The following is a 17,439-nucleotide window of genomic DNA, read 5'->3' on the forward strand; positions in this document are numbered from 1 at the left end:
GCACATACCTTGGTTGCAGGTTTGAACCCCGGCCTTGGTCAGGGTTGTGCAGGTTGATGTTTCTCTCTCTCTCTCTCTCTTCCTCCCTTTCACTCTAAAAATCAATGGAGGCTGCGGTAGGAGGCACGCTGGGGTCCAGGTGACGAGGAGGAGGAGGAGGAGGAGGAGGAGGAGGCACGTGGAGGGGAAAAGGCTGCCAAAACAAGCCGGGAGAGCGTTTCCCAAAGTGTATTCTGTGGAACTAGCACCTACTGTGTTCTCAGCACCGTGCCACCTCTAGCAGATGATCATGGGAACAGCAATAGTAGTCATGTAAAAATCTTTTTACCGAAAAAGCTGCTTGAATGTCTGCCAAAATGTTCAAGTTTGCCTGAAGAGAGGCACCGTTGGAACACTAATGAGAGATCGTGATGCAGCGTCCTTTTGGATTTCTTTGTAATAATGTGAAACCCTTCACCTTTGATCCCCTGACCTGCATTACCTCGGTAACCATTTCATTTAATTAAAAAAATTTTTTTTCTTCAGATAGAGCAGGAGGGAGAGAGGGAAGATGAGGGAGAAAGAAACATCAATGTGAGAGAGACACATGGAATGGTCGCCACCCACACGATCCCACCAGGGCGGGGCACAAGCTACAACCATGTACATGCCCTTAGTGGGAACCGAACCCGGGATTCTCCAGTCTGTGGGCCGACACTCTAACCATTGAGCAAAACCGGCTAGGGCTAATTTCATTTTTAAATTTTGGTGTGTAAGCGGTAACATTTCATCTCTCAAAGTGTAACACGCTAATTTCCTCAAATTGAGATATCCCTTTGAGGGATAAATTTGCAAAACGCTGTCTTCATTTTCTGTATTAAAATTCATTTCAGCTTTTAAAGAAAATAAAAAAATAAATAAAAATCAATAGAAAAATATCCTTAGGTGAGGATTTAAATAAATAAAGTAAAAATAAAAATATTTAATTATAATAGACATTTCTTTATAAACACATCTTTTTTGAAATATAGAATTTTTTAATAAGAAGGGGAAAAAAGAAGACATACACTATGATAGTGTTCTTTAAATAGAAGAAAGGTCTGGCTAGAACTGCACCAACCTGGTAGCAACAGTTATCCCTAAGTGATGAGGGTTAGGGTTATTCTTTTTTGTGGGGAGGTGGATTTTGCATGTTTTTCACTGGGCTTCCACATTGAGCACATGTTACTAAAACTATTAAGTTCATGAGGTGGGAGCTGAGCTGGGGGCTGCCCCGGAGCCTGTCCTGTCTTTGTGTCTGAGCCAGGAGTTTGGGGCCTCCTGGCAGAGGGGGCTGGCAGACCAATCCTAGAGCCTGGGCCTGGGTCTGGTGGGGAAGCCACAGAGCTCCTCCTGTCACACATCCCCCCATAGCCACCTCGCAGGCTGCCTCATAGGAAGTACCCAGGGGTGCTCAGAGAAAGAGGCAGAACCTCCATCAACAGCTCTGTTTCTGGACCGAGCCCTAAGACTTGTGGTGTGTACCAGTTTCTTCCTATACTGGCTAACATTCAGTGTTATGACTTTTATTTGTTTGTGGTAATATGTGTAGTGACACCTGTTTTTATTTTTTTATTTTTTTTTTATTTTTTATTTTTTATCCTCACCCGAGGACATTTTTCCATTTTTTGTTCAGGTAGAGTAGGAGGAGGAGAGAGGAACAGAGAGAGAGAAACATCGACGTGAAGGGACACATTATTTGTTGTTAAAGTTGAGCTTTTTCTCATAAGACAATTAGAATCTATTTGTCCATTTTCACTGGTCAAATGGACTAGGGTGTCTTTCTGTAATTTGGCTTATTATACACACACACATACACACAGTCTCCGCACACTCGGGCTTTGCTTTCTACATTTTCCTTAGCACATGTTTTGTGCGTGTATTTAAAATTTTTTATTTAAAAATTAAACGCATTAATTGTAATAGCAATCCTGGCAAAAGCACAGCTTAAAAACCAAACTTTTCCTTTTCACCTCCTCACTTTCAGAGATAACCAACCCTTTAACCATTTCCTATGACTCGTCAACAAATGGCAAATATGTGTGTAATAACCTAAACCATGCCCGATCACTTGCATGACATTGTATGTTAATCTCCCCATTCAGAAGTCTGGGACTGCCAGGGTCCTCATTCCCAGCTCCAGAGGCTCAGACCAGAGTCCACAGTCCTCCTGGACCTTCCTCTCACCCCCGAAACCTGCCATGGCTGCTGATCGGTGAGGGAAAATTTCCTGTCCCCTCCTGCTTCCTGTCCTCTCTCCTTCTTCCTGCCCTCCTAGCTCTGCTCCCTACCTTCTGTCCTCCTGGATCCCCCCTGAGGCCTCTCCCCTGAAAGCTCCTTCCCTAATATTGTCACTCCCTCAGACATCACCATGTTAATAGGCCCACATTGACCCCTCCCTTGATTTATTTATTTATTTATTTATTTATTTATTCATTCATTCATTCATTCATTCATTCATTCTTATGGAGGATATTTTTCCATTGATTCTTAGATAGAATGGAAGGGAGGGAGGGAGAGAAAGAGCGAGAGAAACATTGATATGAGAGAGACACATTCATCAGTTGCCTTCTGCACAACCTCAACCAGGAACAGGGATCGAATCTTCAACCCAGGTACATGCCCTTGACCAGGAATTGAACCCAAGACCCTTGGGTCCTCTGGCCAATGTTGAGCCAAACCGGCCAAGGCTTAACCACTCCATTTAAAATTACAACCTGCTCTCACACCTGCTTGTCCAATCTCCCACCTGCTCTACTTTTTTTTCTACAGGAAAACAAACATTTTTTGGAGGACAAAGAGGATAAAAGGGGCCAAATGTATGGTGATGGAAGGGGACTAGACTTTGTGTGGTAAGCACACAATAGAGTATATGGGTATCATGTTATAAAGTTGTGTACCTGAAACTTACATAATGTTATTAACCAATGTTACTCCCCCCAATTTTTTTTAATTAGAACTGAAAAGAAAAGAAAAAAATGTTTTTATTAAACTTTTTTTTTTCCTTTATTGATTTTAGAGAGAGAAGAAGTGACAGGGAGAGAGAGATAGAAACATCGATAAGAGAGAACATCGATTGACCGCCTCCTGCATGCCCCCCACTGGGGATCAGGCCCACAACCTGGGCATGTGTCTGACCAGGAATCGAACCAGTGACCTCTTAGTGCATGGCTCGATGCTCAACCACTGAACCACACCACCCGGACTGTTTTTTTCCCCCCACTAGAAAGTGAGCTCAGGAGAGCAGAGGGTTTTTATTTCAGTTTTATTTACTGGTATATTCCAAGCATCCCAAACAGTCAGTACTGCCCAGAGCAGGCACCCTCAAAGTACTTGTTGAGTGAGTCAGTGATCCTTGTGCCTCAACCTAACGGAGCAGGTTAGGTTCTTGAGCCGATGATCCTGCCTATCCTGCCTCCTAGACACTGAGCTCAGGGCCAGGAGCACCAGGAGTGCTTGGTGGGTACCTGCCTGATGCTGGACAAGGAGCTGCCACCTGTCTTCATGGATCTCTGACACACTTTGTCTTTAGATTCACCAGCACAAACAGGCACTGATTCTTTGTAATGTGAAGGGTCCCTGGAATTACCTACCGTCATAGGGAAACCAAGGCCAAGAGGGGAGGAAAGGCTGATCATGGTCACAAAGCCCATTGGAGGTGAGGTTAGGGCCTCAGGAGAGAGATTCCTTATATCCAGGCCTCTCCCTGGGTCTCTTCTCCCTGCTAAGTCCAAAGGCCCAGCTCCTGGCAGGCAACTCCAGGACAGGTAGGCACATGGGACCACGCCCCACACCCATACTCTTGGGCAGGAGTCCCTCTGGGTCAGAGTCCTCCCTGGAGAAAGGGGACCCATGTCAAGCACATTCCTGGGACAATATCTATCTGCAGAGTTGAGACCACCCCCCAAACCCTAAAGTCAGGCAAGCAGCAGGAGCAGCCCCGGGCGGGCTTATGAATGCCGCGAGAAGCTCCATTCATTCTTCACAAATTACACTTGGCCATCTATCCTGCGCCAGGCCAGCTCTAACAGCTGGGGACACAGCAAGCAACAAACAGACCAAAACATCTGCTCTCTGGAGCTGATGTTCTGGTGATGGAGGTATGCAAATCAGTACGAGTGCAGCAGATAAGTACACCAATGAGAAAGAGAAAAGCAGCCCCTGATACCTGGGCTCTAACTGCAAAGCCTGTGTACTGTTGAATAAAAACTTCAGAACACGGACATCTGACATGACCACCTGTGATTGTGATGCTCGAGACAAAAAAGAACCCTGTCAAACAGAGGAAACACTCATTGTCCAAACCATGGGAATAAGCAGACATCCTGTCCTGGCTAATGTGAGTGATTGCTACTTCTTTTTTCTTTTTTAATATTTGTTCTTTATTCATTTTAGAGAGAGAGGAAGGGAGAGGGAGATAGAAACATTGATAAGAGAGAACATTGATTGGCTGCCTCCTGCATGCCCCACACTGGGGATCTGGCCCACAGTCTGGGCATGTGCCCTGACCAGGAATTGAACCAGCGACCTCTTGGTGCATGGGCCAACGCTCAACCACTGAGCCACACTGGCCATGCTTGACTGCTACTTCTTTATCAATGGCAAACTCCAACCTCCATTTTCTCTCCTTATCTCCTAGATAGGAATGATTAAGATGCTCGGTCATAGCATTACTTCCACTTCTTGGCAGCATCCAATCCAGAGCAAAGCCCTCCTTTGAGCCCACATTGCCTAACACCCGGCTGAAGCCTCTAACTCAGATACTCGTGCTTCCCTGTGCTGGGTTGTCTCCTCTGTGGCCGTGAGTTAGCAAACCAAATTTGTTTGACTCCAGGACGGTTCCAGGTGGTCCCTGACTGGACGGCATTGACATCAGAAAGGAAGAAGCAGGAAGGAGTGATAGGTATTGCCCAGAGGGGTTGCAGTTTAAGATAAGGTGGCCGGAGCCCTGGACAGTTTAGCTCAGTGGTTGGAGCATCAGCCTGCGGACCAGAGAGTCTGGGGTTCGGTTCCCACTAGGGGCACATACCAAAAAAAAAAAGATAAGGTGGCTGGGGAAGAAGTCACTGAGATGGTCAATTTGAGCAAGTATTTGAAGGAGTTGGAAGAATAAGCCATAAGGTGTTTGGGGGAAAAGTGTGCATAGCAAGTAGAAGGGAAAAGCAAGTACAAGGCCCTGAAAAGGTAGCCAGAGGCCAGGGCAGAGTGAGTGAGGGAGAGAGCAGTACCGCTGAGGTCAGATCTCACAGTTGGAGAATAATATAGTATAATCCCCTCTACTTCCACCACCTGGATCCATAATTGTTAACATTTGCTTGGTCAATATATAGGGATATATCTGAGTGTGTTTATTTTCCTTCGGAGCAATTTGAAAGAGTATGGTGGGCATCGTGAAGTTCTGTCCCTACACAACCACTAGTCTTTTGTAGATCTAAGTGAACTAACAACATTCCTTGGCTTCAAATTTCTCCATTCATTCCCCCAAATTTGTTCCAATTGGGATCTGACACAGATTCACATGTAGCATGTAGTTGTCCCTTTATTCTCTTATTCCAGAAGCTCTCCACTTCACACCCACCTTGGCCTCAAACCAATGGCTTTTTGAAGAGTCCAGGCCAGCTGTCTTGTAGAGTAGTCCACATTTTGGATTGGTCTGACGGTTTCCTTGAAGTGTTATTTAGCTGGTTGCCTTATCCATATATTTCCTGTACATTAGAAGTCAGAGCCAAAGGCTTGATAAGAGTCAGGTTAGTGAAAAAGCAATCCACAAGATGAAAGAAAATATTTTCAAATCATATATGTGATAAAGAACTTGTATCCAGAATATAGAAATAACTATTAAAACTCAACAACAAAAAGGCAACCCAATTAAAAAATATACAAAGGACTTGAATAGATTTTTCTCCAGAAAAGACACACACACACACACACACACACACACACACACACAAACGCTCAATTTCATTCCTCATTAGGAAAATGCAAATCAAAATCACAGTGAAGTACCACTTTGCACCCAGTAGGATGGTAATAATAATACTAATGGAAACAAAATAAGAGTTGGAAAGGAGATGGAGAAATCGGAACCCTTGTACACTGCTGCTGGCAATGCAAATAGTGCAGCCACGGTGAAAAGTTTGTGGATTCTGATAAATTGAACATCATTACCATAAAACCCAGCAACTCCACTCCTAGGTATATATATCCAAATGAAGACATATATCTACATAAAATCATATATAAGAATGTTCTTAGTCCGGCCGGTGTATCTCAGTGGTTGACCATCAACTCATGCACCAAGAGGTCGCCAGTTTGATTCCCGGTCAGAACACATGCCCACATTGTGGGCCTGATCCCTGGGGGGTGGGGGGCATGCAGGAGGTGGCCAATCGATGTTCTCTCTCATTGATTTCTCTCTCTCTCTCCCCCTCTCTCTAAAATCAATAAAGAAAAAACAATTAAAAAAAAAAAAAAGAAAGAATGTTCTTAGCAGCATGAGTCACAAAATCAAAAGGTGGAAACAACCTAAATGTCCATCAATGAATGAAAGGATAAACAAAATTTGGTATATCCTACAATGAAATATTATTTAGCCATAAAAAGGAAGGACTGATATATGCTACAACATGGATCAATCTTTAAAACATTATGCTAAGTGAAAGAAGGCAGACACAAAAGTCTGCATATTGTATGAGTCCATGTATATGCAATACCCAGAATAGCTGAAATCATAGAGATAGAAAGCAGACAGCAGATTGGTTGCCAGAGGCTGGAGGGCATGGAGTTTTTGTTTGGGTGATAAAAACGTCTGGAACTAGATATAGGTGATGGTTGCAAACATTGTGAATGTACTAAATGACTCTGAGTTGTTCACTTTAAAATAGTTAAAATAGTAAATTTTATGTTTTGTGTATTTTATCACAAGAAAAAAAGAACTTATTGACTAGCGTTATAGGTGATGCTAAGGACTTGCATGACACCAGGAGACATGTGAGGTCAGATTGCTCACTGGTGATGCCAAGTTTAATCACTTGGTTAAGGAGGGAACCACCAAATAGTTTTATAACAAAGGCATCTTTCCCCTCTTTTCTATTACCTAGTAATCTGGGAGTAATCATTCTGGCACTATGGAACTACTCTATTCCCAAAACAAACTTCTTTTATGGTTTTAGCAATCATTGGTGATCTCGCTTTCATCCATTATTTTATTGGGGATCATAGGATTGGAGCTTTCTAATTTTATGACTCCTTCTATATCAATTCGCTGGCATTATTGTGTTAAGAGGGTTTTCTTATCAGTTGGGGATGAAGGACAGTTGCTCTAAATGGTAGGATTTATGCTTAATTTGTTTTCTTTAATTAGCAGTTTTCATAGAAAGCTATTGATGGTGGCAAGTTCTTACTCCACTAGTGGACTTTAATAGTGGGCAGAACTATGTAATATATATTTTAAAACATTAGTTTACAGTGATATTTCTAGTTCAAGTTTGATATGTTTAAATCATAACAATCTTCATGGGCTTTATATTTGAATCTCTTAGATAGCATAGTTTCAAAATTAGGAAATTAAAGTTGGCTTGATTGGGATATTGGTAATATATGAGGGAATTGAGCAAATAAGTAAATATTTTGAGTACAATGGAAGTGAGGTTTCTCTCTCTTGCAGAAGGGAGGCATGAACATGGAAAGGGAGATGACAAGGATAAACCATGTGATATTGGACTGTAATTAGAGATATTGGTGTGAAGTCATGGTTTCTAATATACTTAGACATATATAGAATACATATATGTGTGTGTATTTGTTTATGTGCATGTGTGTATATAAATATACCTTTTAGTTCTGTCCACTGAGACAACTATCAGGTTAACACCCCAGTAGCAATGAACACACCAAGCTCCCAGCTCTTGCTTTGCAAACACCATTCTCCATTAGGAGGAAACAGAACTCTGTAGAGAGATGCTGATTTTATGCTGATGCAGGGAAAGTATAAGATGAGCCTGGACTTTCTTACAGAAGATTTTAAGAATGTACTCAAAGAATGATGGGGACATGTCAAAGGTCACACAGTAGCTAATTTGAAGGGATTCCCACTGTCCAAATCTGGGACAGTTTTAGGATCAAAATAAATAGTGATTGGCAATAGATTATAAATCCACTGAATAAAATGGGAACTAATGAGTTAATATGATATACATTTTTTTTCTTTTTTATCCTCACCCGAGGACATTTTTTCATTTTTTATTCAGATAGAGTGGGAGGGAGAGGGGAGGAGGAGAGAGAGAGAGAGAAACGTCGATGTGAAAGAGACACATCGAATGGCTGGCACCCGCACAACCCAACCAGGGCCAGGGACAAACTACAACCGAGGTACATGCCCTTAGCAGGAACCAAACCTGGGTCTCTCTGGACCGTAGGCCAATGCTCTAAGGGCTGAGCCAAACTGGCCAGGGCTAATATACTTTTTTTTTTTAATCATCCTCACCCGAGGACATTTTTCCATTCTTTGTTCAGGTAGAGTGGAAAGGAGAGAGAGAAACAGAGAGAGAGAGAAACATCGATGTGAAAGGGACACATCCAACCAGGGCCGGGGACAAACTGCAACCGAGGTACGTGCCCTTAGTGGGAACCGAACCCGGGTCACTCCGGACCGCAGGTCGATGCTCTACCCCTGAGCGAAACCGGCCAGGGCCTAATATACATTTTTAAATGGAGAAGGAAAAGCTTTTCCTTTCAATAGAATGTCTACTAATAAGTATAGAAGAAACAATGGAGAGTTGCACTGGGTAACCATGATAATAACAATTAATGTAGGCAAGAACCATCCATGGATGCTAAAACCAGTGGGTGAAATTATATAAAGAATAGGATGATATCCGAAGAAACCCAAAACACTAATTCAAAAATAATATATGCACTCCTATGTTTATTGCAGTGTTATTTACAATAGCCAATATTTGGAAGCAGCCCAAGCACCCATGAGTAGATGAGTGGATAAAAATGCTGTGGTACATTTACACAATGGAATACTACTCGGCTGTAAATATATATATTAATCCTCACCCCAGGATATTTTTCTTTTTATCTTCAGATAGAGCCGGAGGGAGAGGGGGAGGAAGAGAAAGAGAGAGAAGAAACATCGACTGGTTGCCACCCACAGGACCCCAACCCGGGCTGGGGACAAACCGCAACCAAGGTACGTGCCCTTAGCCGGAACTGAATTCGCGACTCATTGGTCCGCGGGCCTACGCTCTAATCTCTGAGCCAAACCCACTAGAGTTCATTTTTAAAATGTGACAATCTGAGGAAAAAGAAGTCAGTGTCCCTGACTCAATAGTCAAGTATTGCATGTTTTAAAAATTCTTGCGCACACCGGTTGAAAATAGCTGGTCTGGAAAAATGCTTGGGAGTCTTCTATGCCAATAAATGTTTGTTTAATGGAAGAAGCAATGAGTCCGCGAATGAAGAGGCGGGAGAACGAATGAATGAATACCTTCATTACTCCTTTTTTCCTGGTGCATAAACCAGGAAATAGTAAAATTTCCAGAGGAAGAAGAAAGAGTAACATGCCCCCCGCCCGCTGGGGAGAGCCAGAGAGGCCAGATTGGCCCTAGCACTGGCCCCAGAAGACCCAGGGCGCCCTTTCTGTCACCTGTCCGGATCTCAAGTGTCCCTCGTGCCTAAGGTGCTGACCTGTGCCCTCCGAGAGACCCTGGGTTCCGTGCAAAGGATTCCTGCAGCCCTGCAGGCAACCCTGAGGTCCACCCCCACCGCTCCCGCTCTCCTCCCCCAGGGCCCCAGTGACCACCGAGGCGCGGAGTTTGTTCATTCCTTTATTGGCGCGTCACCCAGGAGGAGGGGGTTGGGGAGGCCCCATAGAGCAGAGGAAGGGTCGTAGCCTGTTCTCCGGGGTCCCTCGGCTGCTCTCAGCGGTACTTCTCGGTCAGGACGCTGGACACGACGGACAGGAACTTGTCCCAGGCAGCATGGGCGTCAGCCGTGAAGTCCACGGGGAAGTGCGAGGCCATCGTGACCAGCAGACAGTGGGACAGGAGCTAGGGGGCGGGAGGGCTGCTCAGCGCGCCGCGCGGGGCTGGAGTGGGGCTGGGGTGCTCTTCGGGTGGGGGAACCGAGCCTCTCTCGCGGAGACCTTTCCCTCCTCGCACTCCGGCCCGCCTCTGTCCTGACCCGGCCTGGACCCCGGTCCCCGTGCCCACCTTGAAGTTGACCGGGTCCACGCGCAGGATGTAGGCGTGCAGCTCGCTCAGCTTGGACAGGGCCCCGGAGATGTTGTCAATGTTCTTGACCGCGTCTCCCACGGCGGCCACCACCTTGGAGCCGTGCGAGCGCAGATGCGCAGAGCCGGGGTGCAGGTCGAAGTGTGGGAAGTAGGTCTTGGTCTGGGGGTAGCTGGCGAAGAGCCTGTGGGGTGGGAGGAGAGCCGGACCTTGGGGAGGCCAGTAGGGCCCTTTCCTTGGGGGAAAAACTTAAGCGGCGCCAGAAAATCCAGCAGTCAGAATAAATCATATTTTAACGCAACATTTTAAAACAACAGAGTCACGTTGAACAAAATACTAAAATTTTAAAGAAAGGCAGAGTCAGATCGGATCCTGTTGCCTCAGGCTCCAGTACAGCGTGGGCTCTCAGTTTCACTGCCCCATCTTTCAGTCATTCATTAGTTAATTCAACGGAGTTTGTGGAGACCTGTGCTAGGGCCCAGGTGTAAGGGACACAGTCCTCATCTCCCCTTCCCATCCACCTGCTCACTGACACCATCAACGCCGCCCCACCTCCATTCAAACTCACTGATCCCTCCTTTCTTTTCCCTCCTCACTGTTCCCTCCTCACTGTCCTCTGTCCTCGATAACCCCACATTGTCACCTACCTGGCCCATCCCAACCTGTCTGGCACTCACCTCTCCAGGGTCTCAGTGCCAATGGCATCTGCTTGTGGAGAGATCTTGCCCCACATGGACATGATGATGGTCCTCTCGGCCTTGGTCAGAGACATGGCGGTGTCTGAGCTGGAGCTGGGTGTGTTCAGGACTGGCCTCTGTGGTGCTCAGCCTCCAGGGTCCACCTATATACACAGAGTTAGGGTGGGGGCCAGGCTGTGGGGTTGGGGTCTCTTATCAGATCCGGTGACAATGGGCGGTCAGAGCCTGGTGGGACAGGTGGGGTGAGGGGTTATCACCCCTGCCACTCTTGCTGGATCTTAGAGGGGGCGTTGGCCACAGTCTGACCAGAGTCCAGCAGAGATAGGGGCCCAGCCAGCCCCAGAGGTCATGCCTGCATTTGCAGCCCAGCTCTGCACTGTCCTTGTCCATTTTAGACACACAAAAATGAGGGAAATCAGAGCGGGGACCAAAACATACCTTCCTGGGGCTGGAACATGCCCTGTGCTGCCTGCATGGCTTCTGGGTGGGGTCCTGTGGCTAGCCCACCCTGGCCACATGTCAGCTCCCTCCCTCTTGGCTGATTCCTGCATTTCCTCAAAAAGCAATGGTTTTTCCCACCTAGCACTGAGGAAAGGTGTACTGTCCCCTGGAAAGCTAGGTCAATAAAACAATTCTAGTGCATCTGCTATTAGAGATTGCAATATTGCTCACCATATCATCATTTTAACAATGAGGCAAATATTCCTTTTAATTTTATTTTAACATACAATGAAATTGACTTTTTAGTGTACTTCTATGTGAATTTTGGTATGTATGCGGAGTTATGTAACTTCCACCAAAATCACCAGCTCCATCACCCGAAAAGACTCCCACCTGCCACCCCTTTGCAGTCTCACTCTGGATATAAGTTCTTTGTCAGTCTGATGTGTTGTATCTCCCCCAAGTCTGTAGTTTGCCTCCACTGTCTTAATGCTGCTTTTGGTTGAATAGAAATTTATCTATATCTTGCCCTGGCCAGTTTGGCTCAGCGGTTAGAGCGTCAGCCTGCGGTCCGGAGAGACCCGGGTTCGGTTCCCGCTAAGGGCACGTACTTCGGTTGCAGTTTGTCCCCGGCCCTGGTTGGTCGTGCGGGTGGCAGCCACTCGATGTGTCCCTTCACGTCGATGTTTCTCTCTCTCTCTCCCTTCCTCTCTCTCCCTCCCACTCTATCTGTACAAAAAATGGAAAAATATCCTCGGGTGAGGATTAGAAATTTATCTATAGCTATCTTCATTTTATTTTTTAAAAATATGTTTTTATTGATTTTTTTTAGTGAAAGAGGAAGGAAGAGATAGAAACATCAATGTGAGAGAGAAACTTTGATCGGCTGCCTCCTGCATGCCCCCTACTGGGGATCCAGCCTGCAACCCGGGCATATACTCTGACTAGGAATTGAACCAGGACCTCTCAGTCCATGAGATGAAGCTCAATCCACTGAGCCACACTGGCTAGGCTATATCTTTATTGTTTAAAGTATTATAGATGTCCCCTCCCCCCTTTTTCCTCCCATAGAAGTTTATATATTTCTATTGATTTTAGAATGGAAGTGAGGAAGAGGGAAGGAGAGAGAGCAAAACATTGATTTGTTCCACTTATTTATGCATTCATTGGTTGATTCTTGTATGTGCCGTTACTGGGGATCGAACCTGCAACCTTGACATATTGGAACAATGCTCTAACCAACTGAGCTATCTGGTCAGGACCAGAAGTTTATAATTTTAATGCAGTCAAATTTAGTGATATTTTGTCTTCTTTAAAAATGTTTGGCTCAGCAGTTAGAGCGTTGGCCTGCGGTCCATTCCCGCTAGGGACACGAGCCTCCGTTGCAGTTTGTCCCCGACCCTGGATGGGTCGTGCGGGTGGCAACCACTCAATGTGTCCCATTCACATCGATGTTCCTCTCCCCTCCCCCTCCCCACTGTATCTGAACAAAAAAATGGAAAAAAATGTTCGTGAGGATTAAAAAAAAAATGTTGTTCTGGCCCTGGCCGGTTTGGCTCAGCAGTTAGAGCGTTGGTCCATGGTCCAACGAGACCCGGGTTCAGTTCCCACTTAGGGCACATATCTCGTTTGCAGTTTGTCCCTGGCCTCAGCAGGGGTTGTGTGGGTGGCAGCCAGTCGGTGTGTCTCTCTCACATTGATGTTTCTCTCTCTCTTCCTCCCTCTCTCCCTCTTGCTTTATCTGAAGATGAATGCAAAAATGTCCTCGGGTGAGGATAAAAAAATAAAAATAAATAAAAATGTTGTTCTGTTCTATTCACAATAACTAAAAGGTGAAAACAATCCAAATGCCCATCAATGGATGACTGGGTACATAAATTATGGTTATTTGTGGAATTACAATGAAATATTAATATTCAGCCATAAAATGAAGCAGTGACACACCCTGCAAATGAATGAACCTTGTAAACATTATACGAAGTGAATGAAACCAGATACAATGACCACGTTTTCTATGATGCCGTTTATACGAAATGTTGGGAGTAGGCAAATTCATACAGACAGAAAGTGGATCAGTGGGTGCCAGGTCTTGGGGGGATGGGCAGTAATTGTGTAATGGGTGCTAGGTTTCCTTTTGGGACAATAAACACATTTTAAAATTAGATAGTGATGATGGTTGTACACCATTGTGAATACACAAAATGTTGCTGAATTATTTTCTTTAAAATGGTTAATTTTGTGTTATACAAATTTTACTTCACTTTCTAAAAAAGTGAAATAAACGTTGTGCCGAATGCTGAGGTGTAGAGAACCATCTATATCACCATTCTAAGAACTTTACTGTTTGGCATTTTGAGTTGGGTGACAGTCCACCTTGGACTGATTTTGTGTGGTTGGGAGGTAAGATCTGTTCTCTGGTTTTAGCTGACATTTATCAAGTGCCTTCTAAGTCCTGGGTACGGTATCAAACACTCTTTATTTTGGGTATTTGACCCTCACAGCTCTCTGTGAGAGAAGTTTTATATTATTATCATTACATGTTTTAAGATAAGAAAACAGAGTCTTGGGGAAATTACGAAACACTTAAAAGTTTCAGCGGAGGAGGGAACCAGTCCTGATGGGAGAGGAGACCTCAGTTTGGCTTTGGGAGTTGGGCAAGTCTATTCTGTTTCTGGGCCTTGGTTTCCTGGGACACAAGGAGTCCAAGTCTATGCTCCAGGACACTGAGGACTACTGGACTCTGGGCAGAATTCAAAGCTCTAGGCTTGTTCTGAACTTGTGTAGCTGGAGCTGAGCTCAGAGGGGCCCTGGTCACTCAGTGGAGATAGGGGTTTGCAGACCCTCCCCAGAGGGCGACCCCTGGGTGAGTCTGGGCAGGCTAATTAACTTTGTGAGCCCCAGTTTCACTGTTTTAACTTCTCAGGCAGGGAGTTAGAACAGTCTCCACCTCACTGTTAGGAGGGATAATGGCACCATGAATTCAAGATTCTTGTAGTTGCTATTGTTGGTGAGTGATCCCTCCTGGGCAGGAACATTGCACCAGAGAAGGTGGAGGTGTGGAAACGGGTTGAAGAGAGGGTCTTTGAGCCCCGCCCGGCCCTCTGACCATGGTGGCTCTATCAGGCTTGGACTGAGTGGCAGGACTGATAAGGCCTGGCCTTGTCTAGGGGACCTAGGCTGGGAGGAAGGGTCAGGAGTTTCGGATTCCAAGAATCCATATACCTTCAAAAAAGTAGGTCACAAAAGAGTTATTTAAATTTAAAATGAGGAGTTGTGGGGTGTTTGCAAGGAAGAGTTTGAGGATGCACCCTGTAGTGAGATGAGGTTGGCCCTGGGCACATCATTGTCCAGGAGAGTGAGGGCCTCAAGCTAAGACTACAGTGAGAGGCCATCTGCTCTCAGTCTTGTTACTGGTGGGAAACCTGAGGCCCAAAGCATGGCCAACCTGCCTTCCAGTCCCTCTGGCGGCCAGCATCAGCCTGGAATGGCCAAGGAGTGACAAGGAGCTCTGATTTCTGTAATAGCCCAATGCAGTTGACACATGTAGACACTGAGGTGCTGCTGTTGAGGGTGGTGAGGGAATCAGACCTCTGCTTGCTCAACTCCAGCCCTGGACATTGCTGCCCCTGAGTCCCGTGAGGGCAGCTTGGGAAGGAATGCATCCATGTGCCGGGATCCTGGTGACCTCCTTTCATCTTTCATGGATCCCAATGTACATTGCGGTGAAAAGACAGTAACCATTTAGCCAGGAAAATAATCAGTGAATGCTGTTGTGAACACTGCTAGCAGGAAGCAGGCCCTGGGGGGTAATTGGGAATGGTAGATTCCTCCAAGTCTGGGCCTTCTCCCTGCTCAGAGACAGCCTCCTCGAGTCCCTGGACACCAGACCTGCTCCTCCAGGTTCAAGGTGCCATGGACTGTTTGACGTGGTAGCAGCATGGTCCAGGGAAGCTGGAGGAAGGAGGCCGGAGCCAGAGGCCCAGTCCCTATGTCTGGGCACCCATAGATTCTTGGTACCTTTGTGGGGACACCCCCCACTACTAAAGGTGGCCATCTCTCCAGACAGTGGGCTCTCTCTTCCCCATAGGTCCAGCTCCCCCGACCTCACCTTCTTCTTCTGTGCCTTTATTTCCATTCCAGGGACATATCTGGGAACTGTGGAGAACTCAGAAAACTTTATTTATTTTTTTATCCTCACCCGAGGACATTTTTTCATTTTTTTGTTCAGATAGAGTGGGAGGGAGAGAGAAGGAGATAGAGAGAGAGAGAAACATCGACGTGAAAGGGACACATTGAGTGGCTGCCACCTGCACAACCCAACCAGGGCTGGGGACAAACTGCAACCGAGGTACGTGCCCTTAGCGGGAACCAAACCAGGGTCTCTCTGGACCGCAGGCCCATGCTCTAACCGCTGAGCCAAACCGGCCAAGGCAGAACACTTTTGATTATACATAATATCAAAACATACAAGACTGGGGAAAAGGCTTGCAGAATCTGTAACAAAGGGTAATTATTGTGAAGAGAACATGTCTAAACCATCAAAGAAGAACAAACAAGAAGGCAAACAAGAAGGCAATTCTGAGACACTGGCAAATAATCAAGCGATACACCTCAATCAAAAACAGGCAATATCGCCCTGGCTGGTTTGGATCAGTGGTTAGAGTGTCGGCCTGTGGTCCCGAGAGACCCGGGTTCGGTTCCAGCCACGGTAGACAGTTAACTAGTTACCTCCTGGGGAAGACTGGGATGAGGTGGGTGTGGTGGTTTTTAAAACCTTTTTTAAAACAGCTGTATTGAGATATAATTTGCACCAATTTAAAGTGTGCGATTCAGCCCTGGCCGGTTTGGCTCAGCGGTTAGAGTGTCGGCCTGCGGTCCTGAGAGACCCGGGTTCGGTTCCCGCTAAGGGCATGTACCTCGGTTGCAGTTTGTCCCCGGCCCTGGTCGGTTGTGCGGGTGGCAGCCACTCGATGTGTTCCTTTCACATTGATGTTTCTCTCTCTCTCTGTTCCTCTCTCTCCCTCCCACTCTACCTGAACAAAAAATGAAAAAATGTCCTCGGGTGAGGATAAAAAAATAAATAAAAAAAAATAAAAAATAAATAAAGTGTGCGATTCAGTCTTTGTTTTTTTTTTTTTTTACTAATTTATTTTTTATTTTTTTAACCTCACCCGAGGACATTTTCCCATTTTTTACTCAGATAGAGCGGGAAGGAGAGAGAGGAAGAGAGAGAAACATCGATGTGAAAGGGACACATCAAGTGGCCGCCACCCACACGACCCAACCAGGGCCGGGGACAAACTGCAACCGAGGTACGTGCCCTTAGCGGGAACCGAACCCGGGTCTCTCTGGACCGCAGGCCGACGCTCTAACCGCTGAGCCAAACCAGCCAGGGCCAGTCTTTGTTTTTTTTTCCTCATCTACTTAGAGGGTGAAGACCATTCTCAGCAATCAGACTGTCAGCATTCCAGAAAATGTTGACATCGCTACGAAGGGATGAACAGTTATTGGGAAGGGACGGACCCAGAGGCACCCTGTGGAGGGACGTCAATCACATCAATATAGAAATCAGTCTCCTTGGAAAGAAAAAAAGGCTTCGGGTTAACAAATGGTGGGGAAATAAAAAGGAACTGGCCACCATTTACACTGCCTGCAGTTATGTATAGAACATGATTAAGGGTGTTACACTGGGATTCCATTACAGAATGACGTCTGTGTACCCTCACTTCCCCAGCAACGCTGTAATTCAGAATGATTCTCTTGTTGAAATCAGAAATTTCTTGGGCAAAAAATACATCCACGGGGTTCAAATGAGGTCACATGTTGCTTGTTCAATATCTCAAGCCCAGAAATATGAATTAATTCTTGAATGAAATGAAATTGAACTTGTATCAAATTCGGCTGCTTTGATTCAGCAAGCCACAACAGTTAAAAACAAAGATATCAGCCTCGCCAGTGTGGCTCAGTGGCTGAGCATTGATCCATGCACCAAGAGGTCACCAGTTCTATTCCTTGTCAGGGAACTTGCCAGGGTTGTGGGCCTG

At 45.8% G+C, this 17,439-nt stretch overlaps 1 protein-coding gene across 1 annotated transcript in view; it reads right to left on the bottom strand.

Annotated features, from left to right (window-relative positions):
- Positions 1-9,915: 9,915 nt before the first annotated feature.
- LOC118641710 (hemoglobin subunit zeta) overlaps positions 9,916-17,439 on the bottom strand; it is a 33,917-nt gene continuing 26,393 nt past the window's right edge. Inside the window, exons 4-6 of the mRNA XM_036279196.1 lie at positions 10,934-11,097; positions 10,236-10,440; positions 9,916-10,073 (exon numbers count right to left, since the gene is read on the bottom strand). Of these exons, the coding sequence (XP_036135089.1) occupies positions 9,945-10,073; positions 10,236-10,440; positions 10,934-11,028 (429 nt within the window). The 5' untranslated portion in view covers positions 11,029-11,097 and the 3' untranslated portion in view covers positions 9,916-9,944. The remainder of the gene's footprint in view (positions 10,074-10,235; positions 10,441-10,933; positions 11,098-17,439) is intronic.

The sequence above is a fragment of the Molossus molossus genome, unplaced genomic scaffold (genome assembly GCF_014108415.1).
Source record: "Molossus molossus isolate mMolMol1 unplaced genomic scaffold, mMolMol1.p scaffold_m16_p_3, whole genome shotgun sequence".
Taxonomy (NCBI): Eukaryota; Metazoa; Chordata; class Mammalia; order Chiroptera; family Molossidae; genus Molossus; species Molossus molossus.